This window comes from Mytilus californianus, unplaced genomic scaffold (assembly GCF_021869535.1).
Source record: "Mytilus californianus isolate M0D057914Y unplaced genomic scaffold, xbMytCali1.0.p SCAF_18, whole genome shotgun sequence".
In the NCBI taxonomy this organism is placed as follows: domain Eukaryota; kingdom Metazoa; phylum Mollusca; class Bivalvia; order Mytilida; family Mytilidae; genus Mytilus; species Mytilus californianus.
Window position 1 is genome coordinate 1,661,025 of NW_026262666.1, and position 19,684 is coordinate 1,680,708.

Sequence of the window (19,684 nt, forward strand, 5' to 3'; positions counted from 1 at the left end):
AATATGACAGTTGTTTTCCATTCGTTTGATGTATTTGAGCTTTTGATTTTGCCATTTGATAAGGGACTTTCCTTTTCGAATTTTCCTTGGAGTTCAGTATTTTTGTTATTTTACTTTTTTTGTAGTTTTCAAGATAAAGGCATAAAAGATTAAAAGCCGCTGCCGCTGCTGCAAAGTGAGTCTCCCCATACTGAACCTTTTTCGAGAAAAATGTTTTTTTAATTTCAAGGGTTCACAATTTTGGTATGCTTGGAGGGACAAATATTTACAAAACATTATTTTTACCCGTATAAATGTTTTTAAAAATTCAAAATGGGATACTCGAGTCTTTATCCAAAATCAATATGAAAAGCTAGGGCTATATATTTGGGTAATGCTGTAGATCGTGTATTGGTTACCATTTCAACTGTTCTACCCAAAAACAATTATTTAAAGCCAATTACTCCTACAAGGATTCATGGCATGAATAAAATTTGGCGGAAATCGGAAGTACATGTAGGTATAGATCTTGACATTTAGAACATTTTTTTTAATGGAAAAGTGGTTTAATAATACTATATCCCGTTGCATTTCAATGGAAACTATGTGCCACTGTGACTACTATTTGCAACCTATCAATAGTAAATGGTAATCGTTGAAATGGGTATCCTTATCATCAATCATGTAGAGTTTCCAAACATATTGCTTTGTAGTTTCAGTGAACAGGATTTTTATCTGTGATGAGCTTTTTGACGGACCACGGACACCAAATGACGAGAAAAGTTCACTTGATCATTTGAGTCAGGTGAGCTTTTCTTATCATTTGGTGTCCGTCGTCCGTCAATAAGCTCATCATAGATACAAGGGTTGAAATTTTGTACGCCAGATGCGCGTTTCATCTACAAAAAAAGTAAAATAACAAAAATACCGAACTCCGAGGAAAATTCAAAACGAAAAGTCCCTAATCAAATGGCAAAATCTAGAGCTCAAACACATCAAACGAATGGACAACAACTGTCACATTCCTGATTTGGTACAGGAATTTTCATACATAGAAAATGGTGGATTAGACCTGGTTTAAACCTGGTAAAAGACTGTCGTCGTCTGTTATGCTTTTACAAAAATCTTCTTTTCTGAAACCGAATTTAACCAAACTAAGCCACAATCACAATTGGGAGATCTAGTTTGAAAATATGTCCGATGACCTCACCTGCTAACCAACATGACCGACAAAAAACTGCTATGACTAGAGAAAATCTGACAGGGGCAGAAACGTCAAGACAAGAAGATTTACATATTGTCTTTTCACATAAAACGAATTCTTATAGGAGTTATTTCCCTTTAAAAACGAATTTTTCTTTTTTTCAACTTTGACTATTATCTTACAGTATAGTAGATAAATAATATTTTAAATATCAAAATTGATCAGCAAGCGAGATTTATAAATAAGTATAATTTTGCCGAAATCGTTCGTAGATAGATATAAGAAGATGTGGTATGAGTGCCAAAGAGACAACTCTCCATCCAAGTCACAATTTGTAAAAGTAAACCATTATAGGTCAAAGTACGGCCTTCAACACGGAGCCTTGGCTCACACCGAACAGTAAACTATAAAGGGCCCAAAAAATTAACTAGTGTAAAACCATTCAAACAGGAAAACCAATGGTCTAATCTATATAAAAAACGAGAAACGAGAAACTTATGAACCACATCAACAAAAGACAAGCATTGAACAACAGGTTCCTGACTTAAGACAGGTGCAAACAAATGCAGCGGGTTTAAACGTTTTAACAGGCGCCAACCTTCACCCTAACCTGAAACAATAGAGTAACATCACAACATAGGAAGACACACTATAAAATATCAATTGAAACGTAGAATCTGTATAAGAGTGATTACCAATAAAAGACGATTGTTTACCTTTTTCGTCTTGTTTCAGCAATAAAAGATAAAAAAAAAAGAGTTTTTTTTCATGAATTCTATTCTATATAAAAATACGAATATGTGGTAGAGTTGCCAATGTGACACCTCTCCACCACAGACCAAATGACATAGAAGTTAACAACTATAGTTCACCGTACGGCCTTCAACAATGAGCAAAACCCATACCGCATAATAAACTATAAAAGGCCCCAAATGTAGTGAATAATGTGGAGGAAAGCCCATAGTTAAAGATGCACATTGACCTAGGTGAGCGGCACAGGCTCTTTAGAGCCTCTAGTTTTAAACTGACCGGTCAAATTTTAAGAATGACTCTGGTGGTATTATTTTCAACTAATCGGAACTAGATTTAAATTTACCATGCTGGACATTATATCTACAGCGCTGGACTTAACATCTGGAGCGCTAGACTTCACATCTCTAGCAGGGGCGGATCCAGGATTTTAGGTAAGGGGAGGGGGGGAACTTAAATTTTCGCTGAGCGGAGGTAAAATTATCGAAATATTCTTTATTAAGATGAAGACAACCCATGCTTTGCAAATTTTAGGGGGGCGCACGCCCGCCAAGCCCCTGCCTAAATAAGCCCCTGTTTAGTGCTTCACTTTAAAGAAAAAAATAACTCAACTTTCTATCTGTATGAGACCAACAGGGCTCCGTAAATAATAAATGAATGCAATTTTTTATGTTCAGTAAGACACCGACTATTCATCTTTTGTGGGCGGGAGCATCTTTTTTGGGCTCAGGACGAATATTTTTTTCGACTTTGATAGAAAATAAACTTTTCTTTTCAATAACAAGATTATTTTTTTTATTTCATTGTTGTTTTATTTTCCCCTCATTTTCAGAAACACACTATTATCTCGCTTCCCTTCTGAAATAAATAATGTCTTGTCAAGAAATTTGGAAACAAACAATTAAAAAAAATATAAATGCCCCTCCTTCCCTCCATGAACTCCAGGTGCTCAGTACAAAGACGAGGACCCACAATTTAATCACTTTGACGGTATGTTCATTATTGTAGACCCTTCGATTAAACCTAAACTTTGCAATTCATATTTTGACAGTTGTCCAACAATATCAGGAGTGAATTTCTAATTTTTAAAACGAAGTTCCAACGTGCCTAGGTTTATCTCTTTTAAAATCGGAACAAAACGATAGCTACAGATATTAGCATGGTTGATAGTAATTCCGGAGAATCAGATTGGAACCAGTTTTGACGTAGACAGTAATCGTTTTAATCGTAATCATGTTTATTGACTATAACAACAATGAAAGCACATCATATAAGGATGTTTTGACATCATAATGAAATAAATCGAACCACATCATATAATGTTACAAGCACGTAATATATTGACACAACCACATCATATAAAGATGTTTGCACATAATATAAGGGAAAATGCACATCATATAAAAACATTTGCACATCTAAAGTATATTTGCATATAAAAATAAGGAGATGAGGTATGATTGCCAATGAGACAACTATCCATTAAAGTTCAAATAGAGTGGATGTTAGCAATTATAGGCAACGTACGTCCTTCAACAATGAGAAAAACCCATACCGTATAGTCGGCTATATAAGTATATTTGCACATCATTTAAGGAGCTATGCACACCATATACGTATACTTACATATCATATAAGGATATTTGCTCATTATATAAGTACATTTGCACATCATATCAGGATATTTGCACATCATATAATATTAACTGTACACCATGTAAAGGTGTATGCACATCATATAAAGACAAGTGCATATCATATATAAAAACCACATAACACGTTACAAGCACATACTAGAATGTTTTCACATGATATCAAGGAAAATGCCCATCATATAAGAATATTTTAATTTCATATAAATATATTTGCACATCATATAAGGATATTTGCACATCATATAAGTATATTTGCACATCATATAAGTATATTTACACATATAAGGATATTTGACCTTGATATAAGTACATTTGCACTTCATATAAGGATCTTTGCACATCATATAAGTATTTTTGAAGTATATTCGGAATCTTATAAGTATTTTTGACATCATATAAGAATATTTGCACATCATATAAGGATATTTTTCAACTGGATACCATATAAAAACAAGTGCACGTCAAACAAAGGTAAAAGCACATCATATAAAGGCAAAAGCACATCATATAATGAAAATATACATACTAAGATAGTTTTGGAGTTCCATATTCATACATTATTTTCAGTCATTAAAAGAGCTTCAGTCATTAATTTAAATTTGTTTCTCAATGTTCTTAAATTATCCTCATCACTTTGTCTGGTTGACCAATCAGCTATCGTAACGTATTCATTCCATCTAAGTGGGCGTGGGATGTTCACATCGTTGAATTTTATTATCAAGATTCTGTGATGGTTTCGTCGTTGCTCATACATCTGGGGTAGAATTAAATCAGACAAAATAAAATTATTACTCCATGGATCATTTTCAAATTCCGTAGTTGCGACAACCGCATACATAACTGACGAAACAACAGCTTGAGAATAGCCATTAATGTTGGATTGTCCGCCATTAATATCAGTTTGTGGAAATAGAACGGAAAGTCCTAGATTCTTGAAGAAAGGAAATAGATTTTTTACAACAAAATCATAGTTATTATCACTGGCGATAATCATAATGTCATGTGTAACGTTTTCATCAACAACAAAGTTACCAATATTCGTCTGAGAAATACATGTATGCAATTCGGCGCAAATCACAAGGGGGGATTTCGGTTTTAATATTGTCTTATCCAAATGATGGACACAAACGATGCAGTAAACTTTGATCAAAATCCCTATAATCATAGGAATTTCAATCAAAATTATCAATATAATGACTTTTTGCAATTGGTTATTAATGCCATTATAAAAACGTAGATCATCGGCAAAATATTTCCAAGGATCTTTCCAGTTATTGTTCTCTTCATTTATTGCTTTTCTGACATATTTTTGTAATTCTTTATACTTATTCGCCGCATAATGCGTGAGTCCCCTTGGTAGGATGACAAACGTATATGGTAATTTAATCTCAGACATATATGACTTTTTGCTTGAAGCGTTATAGTGGTTCCTCAGAATACTATAGGTATGTTGGCCATAACTATTTTCGCAGACGCATGTGTATGACTTTGCAGTGTGTTTCCCACTTTCGTTTAGACGAGTAGAAACGTAGATAGAATTTAACGTAATGTCATTAGAAAACGTGTTTTCATTGAATATATTTTCTATCTTACTTATATTAAACAACGCGTGTATCATCGGTCCGCAGCCCTTGTCAATGTCAGAACATGTGGCTTTATTATCACCGGTTATATCCTCCTCTGCAAACCTTGATATATTATGGAATACCAAATGATCAAAATTGTCCCAAAGACTATAAAATGGAATTGCAGTTAAAGATACAATATGCCCTTGAGGTACATGAATATACTTAAATATTTTCTTTTGCTTTTTTAAAATGAATGATCCGAACTTTACTTTTAATATTCCGTCTGTGCTTTTTTTAAAAAGTCCCCACAAAGTTATTTCATGGTTAAAATTCTCAGCTGTTAAGTCAATGATTTGAAGTGTCAGTTCTGATATATTGATAGATTTTATTTTGGCGGATGCATTCACCGAACTAGTCGGTAAGCCTTTACCAAGATTCCATTCGAAATGATTAAAGACCAAAAAACTTATGAAGTTAGTTTCGTATCCCTCATTCACTTTAACTAGTCCATTAGTGTTATTAATTTGACAGATGATGTCAACATCTTCACCCTCAACTCTATAATAAATGCCTCTACATACTGGAAGTTTATCCCCATCGAATGTTGCATCACATCCTGTAGATGTCCAAGTATGGCTGCTATCTTCATGGTTTATTTTCCAGGAAAGAGTTCTTTCAAAAGGTTGTAGAGGTTTCAAAACATAATCATTTGTCCGGAAAATATCCGAAACCTCTACAGATATTGTGAAATTATCCACGTCGGAGCGTACAAGGAAAGATAAGTATCCAGGGAAAATGTAAAAAGTTACTAAATATAGAAAATAAGAAAGGATCACTGCATTTACAAAAAACAAAACCACATATCCAACAATGCTTATTTTCTTACGATAAAATGACCATTTTTGAAATAGAATTAAAAGAAATCTAACTACATACCACGCATAATATACACTGAGTGACGAAAACATTGGCAAAAGTAAAAGTGTAAAGTCTTTGTAGTGATCACAGGTTTTGCCAAAATAAGACGCCTTTAAGTTTTCAGTTTTTAAGTATTCAAATTCAAACGGAACAATAACAATTGGTAATATGTAACAAAAAATTAATTTCATTTTCACTGGTACCAACATTGAAAAGGACACTGATATGATCTGACAAAAAATTATTGCTAAGTTCAAGTCTTCTATTGAATTGAAATCGTGATAAACCAAAAATGGTACAATACTAAAAACAGTAAGGGAAATTAAATATTTTAAAACATTAATTTGTGCAGCATGAACCCTACTATTTCTGTCAACTGTATCATAGACTGGTGATAATCGATTTACAGGCATTGTTACTCTTCCAACAGGTTATATGTGATATTCTCTAGGATAAATGTGATGTCCCAAAAGTCCAATAGAATGCCTCCTAGCTCCTTCCCTTACTTAACTTCATTCAGCCTCATCTATTTGTCTTGAAAACTAAACGAAAAAAGTAAAACAAACATACAATGAAAATTTACATTTTTATTGAGGTTCAACATTTTCTTGTCGTTTAACACCCTTTGTGAAATTAAAACATATAATCTTAGGCTTTTATTTCATCAGATACCTTAACAATACATCTCACGGTTTTTTGTCTGCGATTACTTAAAATCCATACTTTCTCGAAAAATTTTACGTCACAAGAGAAAATATATGATGCCACAGTGTACTAGTAATAGTTGTATGACGTCAATAACACAAAAAACGAAAACAACACGTTATAAATGTCATGCGTCCGAAGCATTTGTCTGTATTGCCTTCACCAGGAACGCGCAAAGCCGAATTTTTGAAAGCAAAGAATGTATAATAATCTAAACAGTTGAAAAGCTATAAATAGCCAAATTTATCTATGGTCAATTTGAGGGAGCTGAAACCTTAGTTTCATATAATTTCAAAATTTATTAACGGACCATTTAAGAAAGGTTTGTTATAAAGCATGTCAGTACCGAAGTACTGACTACTGAGCTGATGATACCCTCGGGGACTGGTAGTCCACCAGCAGAGGTATCGACCAAGTGCTGTAAAATATGAAGCAACACGTTATACATTTCATGCGTCCGAAGTGCTACACAAGTATCTCAATCTCTCACGTTGAATGTAAAAAAACCCTCCTTAAGCGTGAAAAATGCTTAAGTAACTTTAACAAACACTAGAAAAAACAATTCCTGGGTTAATGCACAAAACATTACAAAAAAAACATAAGGGATATGAATCATAGTTATTTCTTACCATAACCATTTCGTACCACCCATTTCGTACCATAACAAAAACCATTTCGTACCATAACCATTTGGTAACATGATCATTTCGTACCATATGGAAGATTATAATGTATACCTTTTCCTACCATATGGAAGATTATAATGTTTACAATTCTCGTACCATATGGGAGATTATAATGTTTACCATTTCGTACCCGTGTATGCTATCTTTATATGTATTCACAATTTAGTTCTGAAGGTAAGTTTTCCTATGTTCAATTGCCTACCATTTGATAGAATGTGTGTACAGGAAATTCCTTGATTTGAGATGAGAAAAGAACCCGAATTTAGTTCAAACTTTCGATACCCTATTCTTTGTCATATGATTGATTGGATGTAATTACTGTCTAAATGGTGTATACTTCACATGTTCTTTTATTCATTTATTTCATGAATTCCCGACTTTCGATATACAGAGTTATCGGTCGTAATCGGAGTTATCATTCTTGCGTGAAGGTGCATCACTTCCTTCTCTTCTGTAACATGTGTAAAGAATCAGTAAACTAATGAAAATAGCAGATATAAATGAAAAAAACTACTGTCGAGGACTTTTTAACTTTGAAAAAAAGTGATTTAATATTATTCCTTCGATCAAGCGGTGCAAATATATCTGGGAACAAGGACGAACTTGCACGAAGAGCCTTTGAAACTAATCAAACCAACAATGGTTTGACTGCGTCTCTGTCGTCAGTTCTTGTTTCTCAACACTCTAACAATAATGACAATGTTGATATTCCCCTTTATAATGAACTTAACTCTGGCTGGACTAGTGATCTGGCTTTGCTGCCACTTGTTTCCCACCAAGATGCAGAATCTTTTCTCATCTACAGCAGTCACAGAACTGGCGGCAATGAGCAAATGTTATGTTATCGCCAGTTCATCCGTGGATATAACTTTTTTAAAGTGAACTATGTCCATTACTTAATGATTAACAGTATAGACGATGAGTGTGAAAGTTGTTACATTAGATCAAAGTGTTATCCTTCCATGAAACAACAGGGACCATATAAACAATGGATTTTAATTTCAAAGAAAACACCTGTTGTAGTTTTCAAAGCCAATTGTAGTTGTCCAGATGGGTATGCATGGATATATTTTTTTATTTTAACACTTTCATTATAAGTTTTCAACAGTTACACAATAATGACAATAAGGCTTTCTTTTTATTAAACTATCCCTGTCTCCATACCTAAACTTCAAATTTCCTTTTAAAAATATATAGTAAACAGGTGACACTGACAGGCCAAACACAAAATTACACTCAAACCAAAGTGACATTACCAGAGTGATTATAGTGTCAAGTTTACACTGACGAAATGAAGTCAAATATGAACAGATAAATTTATGAAAAATATAAAAGAAGTATGTAAATGTAATACATGTAAGTGACTTGATTAACCAATGTTAGGGAACAGTCATTATTTATCAGCTGAGGGGGTCGGTGCATTTTAAGGGGTCACTCAAGTAATAGTAAGCATTCTCGTGCTTGGTTAACAGAAATGAGTTGAGATCAATGGTCAGACTATATTTTTGTTCAACAATTTCACTTTACATTATGCAAATTTCGCATGAATGTTTTCATCAACTTGTGAGATACATGTACATGAAACATTGATTATTTTTCCTGTGGAAATTGTTTGCCTATTTCTATTGGTCATAACTCTTTAAGGGATCCACAAGAAGTACTAAACATGTCTTTCAAAAAGTTGAAATATGGTGGAAATGAACCTTGTGTAAAAGAAAAGAAAAATAAATTTACTGTGAAAATTCCATTACTGACTAAAGTCAGGATTTTTTATCATTATTAACAGCTAAATTAGGAAATTTGAATTATACTCCAGCATTTTTTTATTTAGTTGCCCCAAGTTATGAAGTTTATGACATTAATAGTGACATAAATGTAATTAATTTTGAAGAAGTTGAAACATCCGAATATTTACACTATGAATCTGACAACTACATAGACATTATGTCGATTGTTCAAAAAGAACCACCAATGAATGAAACCATACTGCTTGACAAATTTGGGAATATTCCCCAAATTGTAATTGATGAAATAGAAAACATAACAGTAGGTCAGTCTGAAAATCCACTTTGGTTTGAAACAAGAGAATTCAGAATAACAAGTTCAAATTTTCATCAGATTGTTGCTTGCAAGAAGGCATATGTTGAAAAGTTAATGCAATCTTTTTCTAAGCCGGATAAGCTAATCAATGTGGCACCATTAATTTGGGGAAGAAAACATGAACCCATAGCAAGAAAGAAATATATTGTTCACAGGAGATTAAAATATGGTGAAAAGATTTTTGTGAAATAATGTGGTATATTCTTATGTGACACATTTATATTTCTTGGTGATAGTCCTAATGGACTTGTTAAAAATTGCACAAAGTTTGGTGAACAAAAATGTGTACTTGAGATCAAATGTCCATGGAAATGGAGAATGAAAACAATCAGAGAGGCATGTTTGAGCAAAGACTTTTTCTGTGAAATTGACGAACAAAACAATATACAATTGAAAAATTCACACAAGTATTTTTTCCCAAATACAAGGACAAATGGGAATTTGTAAATATGAGAGTCATGAGTGTGTTGATGATTGATTTGAGTGACATTTCTAGTAATATAACAAGTAACATGTAGTACGGCTAAATAAAATTTAATTTTTATTTCCTCATCCCCTCCCTCTCCTGTTTTCTGAGTGGCAAAATGATAATTTAGTTTCCATTTTAAAACAATTGCACATTAATCTTTCATTTAAGAAACCAGCTGTATGTTTTCCTTACTCTCCCTTATATTTCTAGTGGTAGAAGGATGACAATCTAAATACAATTTTATTTGGCCTTATTTTTCATAAGTCATGACAGTCTTTCCATTTTGAGTTATCGCAGAATATCATAATGACATGAATTTTTAAAGAAATAATTTCTAGGAAATACACATATATATATATATACATATATAATGTTTGATAAAATGAAGGTAAGGTCTGGAAAACACATCTCTTGTCAATACAATATAAATTCCTCATTTTTTTAACATCATTGGTTTTGCCTTCATTTAAACTCTATTTCATTCCACTTCAAAGTTGACGTAAAACAAGGAAAATCAAAATATTTTACAAAGTATACACATTTTGTTATAGTGTGTTGCCATGGTAACTCGTTAAATGTGAAATTTGTTTTTTATTTTCTGAACACCCTGTACCTTAGTGTAGTTTTGACAAAGTAAAGATTATGTATTGTAACTTTTAAATTTGTACTAATATTTGGGCCAAATAAGGGTTTTATTGCACCATCTCATTTTTTTTAAAATCCTTAAAAAGAATCCCCTAAAGTATAACTAGTCATGTTTATGATCTCAGGTTACGGGAACGACCATTTAACTTCAGGGGGGGGGGGGGTTATGGTTTTTCCTAAAAAAAATGTTCTGATCCCCAATTTGATAAAAAAATATTTTGTGGTCAAGCAGATGACAAAAACAAATATTCTGAATCCAGATTTTCCCATACCTTATAGTGTTAAATTTTGAAATAAAATAGTTTGATTGATAGCGTCGAAAAACTAAAAATAAAAAAATTTGTTCGCGATTTGCGCAAAAAAAAAATTCTGACTCAAACAAAAAACCATAACTCTCCCTTAAAGTTAAATGGTTGCTCCCTAAGTAATGTTTAGGTGCTTTTTGCTATTTTGTTTACATATTTTATAGATACAAGTGTGAATATATCAGTCCTGCATTTTTTCTTGTTAATACTAGTATTCATATTATCATTGTTGTTTGTCATGTTTGTTGAAATTTTATATTTTTACATCTTTTGTTACATTGAATTATATGAAAATGTTGTGTTTTGTCAGTAAATGACATAAAAAATTATTTTCTGACATTTTTAGCCTTTATTATTATTTGCTTTGTATATTCCCATTCCAATGCAGTGTTGGTATACTTACAATAAAGTTATAAAGTACACCGGTAAAACTGACCACTGCCGAAAGAGGCATGCAATCCCATTCAGTCAGTCAATCAATCATCTATTCCAAACCCTTTTTTTTCTGAAATGAAACCAAACTAAATTTTTCCTTCAGGTATCATGCACATTTTGTCATTTGTCTATTGGAAAAACTGAGACGTGTATGATTAACCACGAGACCGCCACAATAATCCAACAACACAGCAAAATACACAATATCATTTAAAGTACACCTAGTAGTCTTCAACAATGAACACTGATGTCACTTCTGGTCAATTGTTTACATGGAAAACATTGTGATATGGATCCCGGAATAAATGTTTACAATCCAACAAATCTTTTTATATACAGAAAAGGCCTACATGTAGCAGTTATTTGCTAATTGATAAAGTCTTACTTATTGTGTCAATACAGTCATGGATATAACTTATTTTGTTTTTGTTTTTTTTGGTTTACATTGTGTCCATCAAATGAGAAGCCTTTTTCCTTTAATCTTTATAGTGTGTCCATTATGTTCACTCCTGTCTCAGGTTAGGGAGAAGATTGGTATTAGATTTAAAAATATGAAACCCTGCTGCATCTTGTACCTGTTCTAAGTCGAAGCCTGTTGTTCAGTTGCTGTTATATTTTACATAAATTAGGCTGTTGATTTTCCCATTTTAATTGTTTCACACTGGTCATTTTTAGGGCAGTTTATAGCTTCCTGTTAGGAGTGAGCCAAGGTTTCGCGTCGTTGAAGGCCGTACTGTGACCTATAATTGCTTACATAAACGACATTGTGTTTTCAATAGAAAGTTGTCTCATTGTACTCATACCACATCTTGAATAATTGTTAAATTAAGATGAGGAACAACAAATAGCATTGTAATCCTTTTCTTTTATCTATTTTTACCATGACATATTGTTGAGACATTGTCTCATATACATTTACCACAGGCTTCATTTATTTAAATATATTGCATGAGAAAATGATCCCAAAACACTTAAATACAAAATCTCATTAAGAGAACGCCTTCAACAATGAATAAAGGCATTATAAAAAGCAAGTGCTTGTAAAATTGGCATAACATTATTCAATTACTATGGCATGCAATCACTTCACAAGTGGAGGCAATAAAACAGTAAAAGCAGAACACACAAAAAAATATGGCATCTGACTTTGAACTCAAACTGATGGGTAATATTCCTTGTAAGATGCGAAAGTTCTTGATCTGTTCCATTTTTCTTTCCACATGAATTCTGGCAGATGCTTTCCTCCTTGTTCATTCAACTTCAGATTTCGAAAACTGATTCCTTTTAGAGGACATAAATGGCGGACAATACAATTTAACTCCTTTTTTAAAAATCTAACTGTATGTGAATGAAACCCTTGTTTTTTGTAATATGAACATCAGATGCTGAGCCGCCCCATAAAATTGATAAGAAAACAACAGCTCCTGTCATGCTTACACCTACTAGTGCTTTAAAAGTATTTTGGAATTTATAGCTATAATAAGTCAGTGATTTATTTTCTAATGCTGATGGAGTTTCTATAAATATTTGTGTACAGTCGAGAACAATTCTTGTGTCACTAAAGTTTTTAAAGCAATCAGGTACTTTCTGTTGAAGTGTTTGAAGAGGCGGCAAGAACACAATTGTTTTAAGGCATGTTGCCATTAGGCTTATCCATGAATTAAAAATTCTGGAAACTCCTCCTATTGAAATCTTAAACCTATATTGCAAATCATTTAACAATAAACCTAAACGAAGTCTCACCATTACCATGAAAAACTCATCAATCAACCGTAACTTCCTATAAGACTTTTCTTGCATCATTATTTCATCATCTACATTCATTCGATTAGCCCCTGCAGCTATGAGAGTATCAAAAAAAAGCTATAAATGCCTGGTAGCATGGTAAACCTGTATAAAACAATACCTCCTCATCTGATGAAGCTATGTCATCTATTATAATTTCTGGTCTTGTGACCTGAACTGATAATTCAGCAGTTGGTGTATGGGTTTGAGTTATTTGGTCATAATGTGTACATGAAGTTGTTGATAATGGCATATTTTCACTTTCTGTTCCAGATTTACAAAGTGTCTGCCTCACTGGAGTTTTTGAGTACCTGAAATATTCAATACAATTTATTAAAGTGGATATAAACAAGAATATGGATGAACCCATATGTTTATGTGATATGTAGACATATTTTTGTTCAATTGATTTTAATCCCCTATCAGGAAGAGGGTGCATAGATTGACCCTTGTTTGTCTACATGTACAATGTACAAAATGCAATGTACAAAACGTATATGGTGTACGTGTATGTCCTAAATTTGTTAAAATTGTATCTTTATGTGGATATCTCAGTTACAAGAAATGGTCTTGCAATGATAAAGAAACAGTGTACTATGATTCACTATCAATAAGGTCATTTTGACATACATTTACATTCAATGCAAATTGGTTGAATTGTATGTTCAGGTGGATATCACATTCACTAGATGTACATTTATTGTATTATATAAACAGTGATTTTGTACCAGTGGATCACTCTTGGGTAGACTAGTGCAATGGTGCACTATAAATAAGGTCACTTTTGACCCACATTTTATGCATCAAGGACTTTGGTTATTTTGTGTTTAAGTGGATGCATGGACATGTATAACATTGATTGATGCGTAACGATGGGTCATTTGATAGGTTTTGTACAAAAAGGTTCACAGTAATATAATTATAAATAACAAGATGTTGTATAAGTGCCATGTTACCCCATGTAACTCTACATTTTGAGATTAGGAACATAGAAAAACAGTTCACAGCCAATAATGTCAACCACCAATTTTGAACAAATAAATTTTGATTTAAAGAAAAATAAGGTAATGCTATGACTTTTTTTACTTGCTTTGATTTGATTTGATATTCAACATTTTAAATATTATCAAAATTGAGATTGGAAATAGGAAATATGTCAAAGAGACAATAACCCGACCAAAGAGCAGAAAACAGCCGAAGGCCACCAATAGGTCGTCAATGAAGCGAGAAAATCCTGCACCCGGAGGTGCTTAACTATTTTGTTTTTAAATATTTTGGTCTCGAGCATCACTGAAGAGACATTATTTGTTGAAATATGCATCTGGTGCAATAAAATAGGAACCGTTTTATGTTATTTACAACTTACGAATGGTTTTGCTCAATCACATCTATAGAACAACAAGGCTTAGGCTGGTCGGAATTTGAAATGGATGGTTGCAACATTGACTCGGTTTCCGAAAAACTGGTGGATCCTAGACTGTTTTTTGTGTTCCTAGATTTGCCTTCTATGACTAATTTTTGTGGGAGGTGAAGACTTGGTACTTGATGAAGGGTTGTACGTCCTTCTCCTCTCGGAAAATGATCTGAACACACTGAGGTGTATGTTGATGGTTTAAAGTCTTTCCAACTAATTGCACGTAGACACGCCGATCGTACGATTCCTTCTTTTGGTAGTCTATGAAGTTTAACAGTTCTATCAAATCTCCCTTTGTCTCCGGACTTATTGTGACAGTCTTTAATAGCACAATATTAGGTTTCCCCATTGTCTTAATTCCGGAAATGGTTGGACACCTGATAACAAGAAAGACAACTCCGACAACGAACGATAACTCTCGTAACCGCAAACAAGGAATATCAATTAAAATAAAGAAACAGATTTTATTTCATTATTTATTTTTGTACATATATACATAACAATAACAATTGAAAGATCAATAACAAATTGTACTAAATTGAAACTGCACATGGACTGTACTCAAAATAAAAAAGGGATAAGTATTTTAACTGCACTAAATTGTATACCTAAAAGGCACTCAAATTAAACTAATGATTAGTCCTTTAATTGCAAATGATAAAGCATTTTTTTTCATTACGGTACAAAATGGTAAAGGTGTAATACCACCAAATCATACTACGTCACATCTGGTTGCAGGTATAGAACCACTAATTCAGGCCCGGTCGGAAAGAACATACAAGAAAGTAGTACATATTTTAAACAAAATACGCATAGCTGTTACTTTGTCAATAGTTGGAATATTTGGGTAGTTTTAGTATCAAATGAAAGGTTGGGGACTTATGATCACTGTAGAACCCGTGTTGAAAGTTTTATTTAAATAATAAAGAAGTATATGAAATTTTAATAGGAGGGCTCATTTGGCCTGTTGTTCAGATCAGAACCAATACGCTCTAATATGCAATTGTTGATTTTTTCAGCACAAGTCAGCATAAGGTACAGTTTTGACATGAAATAACTGCCACTTTATTTGAACTTAAGACAAAGTAGCCATTTATGCTTGAAATTGCAGAATTTAACATAGAAAGCAATGGGGCTATGAATTAGTGGTTTTATACCTATTACGAAAAAGGGTCGAAAAAAAATATTCCCTTGAATTTGACAGTTGCAAGAAATTAATCCTACATTTCATTGCAGTAAAAAATTTCTGAGTCATGAAGATATATCTTGGGTGTTTCAAAGCACCATTTTTTTATTTGGTGTTTCTATAGAATATTTTGGAAACTTACTAAAGCTTGTACAAAGGAAGAAAAGGGGTGAAAATTTGATTGGTTAACTTCCAGTGATGGTTATTTTCTTATATGCAATGAAATGTTATGTGAAATTTTGTCCAAAGTACTGGACTGGATAAAACTTTACTCATGCCAAGTATTTCTTTATTTGAAACAAAGATAAATTCTTCACAATTTTTTGAAAAGTGCAAATTTAACAAAGACTAATATGAGAAAATCAATGGTGGTATTACACATAAGGCATTTTTTCCATATGGTACAAAATGGTAAAGCATTTTTTCCATATGGTACGAAATGTTTCTTATGGTACGAAATGGTTCTTATGGTACGAAATGGTTTATATTCATGGTACGAAATGACAAATTCATGGTACGAAATGGTAATTTTGCGTACCAAATGGCAATGGTACGAAATGACTAGATACAAGGGATATCACGTGCTTCAGACGAATAATATCACTATAATTATTGAAATTATTTTTTAGACATTTTATATGTGCCCACATGGTAATTTTCGTTTGGTTCTAACGTATACAATTGTATATTGAAAAATGACTTTACTGTTATAATAGTTATCAAAGGTACCAGGATTATAATTTAGTACGCCAGATGCGCGTTTCGTCTACATAAGACTCATCAGTGACGCTCATATCAAAATAGTTATAAAGCCAAACAAGTACAAAGTTGAAGAGCATTGAGGATCCAAAATTTAAAAAAAGTTGTGCCAAATACGGCTAAGGTAATCTATGCCTTAAAACAGGTAAAGTTGACCTTATATTATTTTGGCTATTTTTTAAGGCCTTTTTGTTTCATGATTTTAATTCTAATTACTCCTGGTTTCCAAACTTTGGAAACCATTAAGGTGGTCTAGTGGTAACTTGCCACTAATGTGAGTGGTCTTTTGTTTTGATCGCGGTTGGATGAAGGTAAAGGTTCTGAAACCTTGATTTTGCTGGTTTCTCGCTAAGCGGCATTTCAGAGTAAGATTAAAGACTGGTCGACTCGGAGTAAAATAATGTGTACAATTAGGGCGAGATTTATGCATGCGGATGTTTTCCTTGTGAACTTTAGCGTTAATTATCCTGTTAAGCGTGCGGGTCTAGTACAAAGCAGCGATACCCAATATTTTCCGTGTAAGGGATACTCATTTCAAATATACAACTCTATGTACAAGTCAAGCATTTGGATCTTTAGTCTAGGAAAAATATGTACGCTTTCTTTATTCACGCTATTCGAACTCAAGATCATACTTGATAACTAGTATTGATTAACTCTTGAAATCGCAAATATCTTTCGCAATTTCTTAGTTGCTTATATAAGCAAGCTCATTTATTACTGTCTTGTATTTTGTTTGAGAACTAAATCAAAATGTCAATTAAAACAAGTTCCAACCAAACAGATTTTCCCAAGAGAAGGTAACTCTAATAATACCAACAAAAAGCGTAGAAAAATAGTGTTTATAATTATCTTTTTTTTAAATGTTGGTGATCTATAAACTTTTAAAAGCTTGTTCGAAAAAAATTGTCTTTTTCTCAGCAAATTATGGAAATAAATCTTAACGTGAAATTTTGTCAGGAGATAATTTGATCCTAAACATTTTGCGGATATTCTAAGCTGGATCTTAAATGTGCCAAAATATATTTCTTTAATATAAAGCACTTGTTTTAAACTAAAATGTTTTTTTTAGAAATACACATGTCATTATTTGATGCTTTGCAAATTTTATTCCAGCTTTCTAGTCTAATGGAATGAGATGGGAGTCTTCCCTTTTTTTACCATCCCAATGATAACATTATTTGAAAATTTGAAGTTCTTTTTCTTTAATTTTCAACATCCTAACACTTTGATACTCCAGGCAAATATCGTATATGCCCAGCGGATTTACAAACAAGTTTTAAGATCACAATTAACTATCCTGAACAATACTTGCATGTTTGTACATAATACATATCTTAAGTACTCGTCAACAGTAAAGAGTACCCAACAATAATGAAAAAAACTGTTCATAAAAACAATAATGTTTTATTTTCAACAAAATTGTTAGCATTATTCTACCATGGATAGCGAAAATTTTTCAAATACCGTACTGGTATCTCCATTTTGGAGCATCATGATGAAATTCTGTCAAACAGAACATTTAAAAATCACGACGGTGTCGTTTGCGCCTGTGTGACATCTTTGACGGCATCAATTGGGAAAGAATACTCTGAAAATTCCGACGTCATTGATGAAAATAATAAATAACGCCAATAAAAGATTACATTAGAATGAATTTCAAATGGATAAACACGTAGATATATATATTGTTGCGATATTTATGATAAATTTATATATATATTTGTATCGACAATTTCGTAGAGCATGTGAATAAAACAATAATTTAACTAATCCTTGACAGCAGTAAAAAGAATTAATAACTTAAAACATTTACACATTTTAACTTTGTCATACATACTGAACTTCCTCTAATGTCAATCTCACATATTACCAGATTGTCATGATCCAGGCATTGAAACTTCCACAAATTGTGTTTTTGTTAATGTTTATATATGAATTGCTGGAGCTATAACTTGGTTCTCTCCGTTTAGAATTTCGTGCGATTTTGAATGTGTTTGCTACTGTACAAAGACTTATCATGGTCTATTTGCTCACCTAATTGTGTCAGTATAACGGAACTGTAAACAACTATTATAAGTATGAAGTTTGGCTAACTATAAAACCAGGTTTAACCCATCATTTTTTTCTCGGGAATGCCGGTACCAAGACAGTTGTTTTCCGTTCGTTCCGTTAGTTGATACAGTCGAACGTTTGATTTTGTCATTTTTATGGACTTCTCCGCTTTCGAATTAACCTTAGACATCGGTTTTTTGTTCATTCTGTTTTTGCTAATTAACTAATATTTGATCTCATGATAAAAAAAAGAGGTGAAAGATACAAAAGGAATATTCAAACTCATGAGTCGAAAACAAACTGAGAATGCCATGGCAAAATAACCCACAAAAAAAACCGTCGAAAAAGACAAATAACAGTATACAAAGCACAACACAGAAAACTTAAGACTGAGCAAGACTAACTTCCTAAAAAACGGAATTGGCATGTTTTTAGTATTTTGGTGATGGCATCTTACCTTCATAATCAGATTATGTTGATATTTAATTGAAGCTTAGGTTGAATATGAAAAACGCAGATGCGAGATTATATGTTAGTGAGAGTACAAACTAACGACACAAATACTTTTGATCCTCCGTTATTCGTAGGATACTAATTTTCGAGGATTTCATCGTTATATGCGAAGCATAAATCTAACTAGTCAACGAAAAAAAATAATTTTTTTACAGGCTTGTATGCAGAATTTGTCAAAACAAAGAAATTAAGTATTCAGGAAAATACTATTTTTTATGAAGCACGAAAACTTATACCTATGAATAAACGAATCCTTATTGTCAACCGCATCCCCCTTAAAACCCATAACCAACAAAAAGCATCTGGAGGTCAACATACAGTACGATGGGTTTCTACAAATCAGGTTCACTTCATAATCGACCCTTATCATGAAACTCATTAAAAGGGATAAATAAAAGCTATCTGGTAATTGCAATCAGTACTGAATTCTCCAAAAAACACAAAACATTAAGTCCTGACATAAGACGACAACAACAGACAAATTTCATGACCAGGAAAAGACACATGGACATTTTGATAAGTTAAACAAAATTTTAGTTCACACTTCTTTATA

The 19,684-nt window shown here is 32.7% G+C and overlaps 2 protein-coding genes across 2 annotated transcripts in view; one reads left to right on the top strand and one right to left on the bottom strand.

The window, feature by feature from the left end:
- The window catches only part of LOC127726543 (temptin-like), a 59,403-nt gene that overhangs the window by 26,918 nt on the left and 12,801 nt on the right, over nucleotides 1-19,684 (top strand). The gene's annotated exons all lie outside the window — the stretch shown is intronic.
- On the bottom strand, nucleotides 3,929-11,486 carry LOC127726520 (uncharacterized). Its single transcript, XM_052233896.1, has 2 exons — nucleotides 11,388-11,486; nucleotides 3,929-6,616 (listed from the first exon to the last, which is right to left on the bottom strand). Exon 2 carries the CDS (start codon nucleotides 6,485-6,487, stop codon nucleotides 4,139-4,141), a length of 2,349 nt encoding a protein of 782 aa, XP_052089856.1. The 5' UTR covers nucleotides 6,488-6,616; nucleotides 11,388-11,486; the 3' UTR covers nucleotides 3,929-4,138.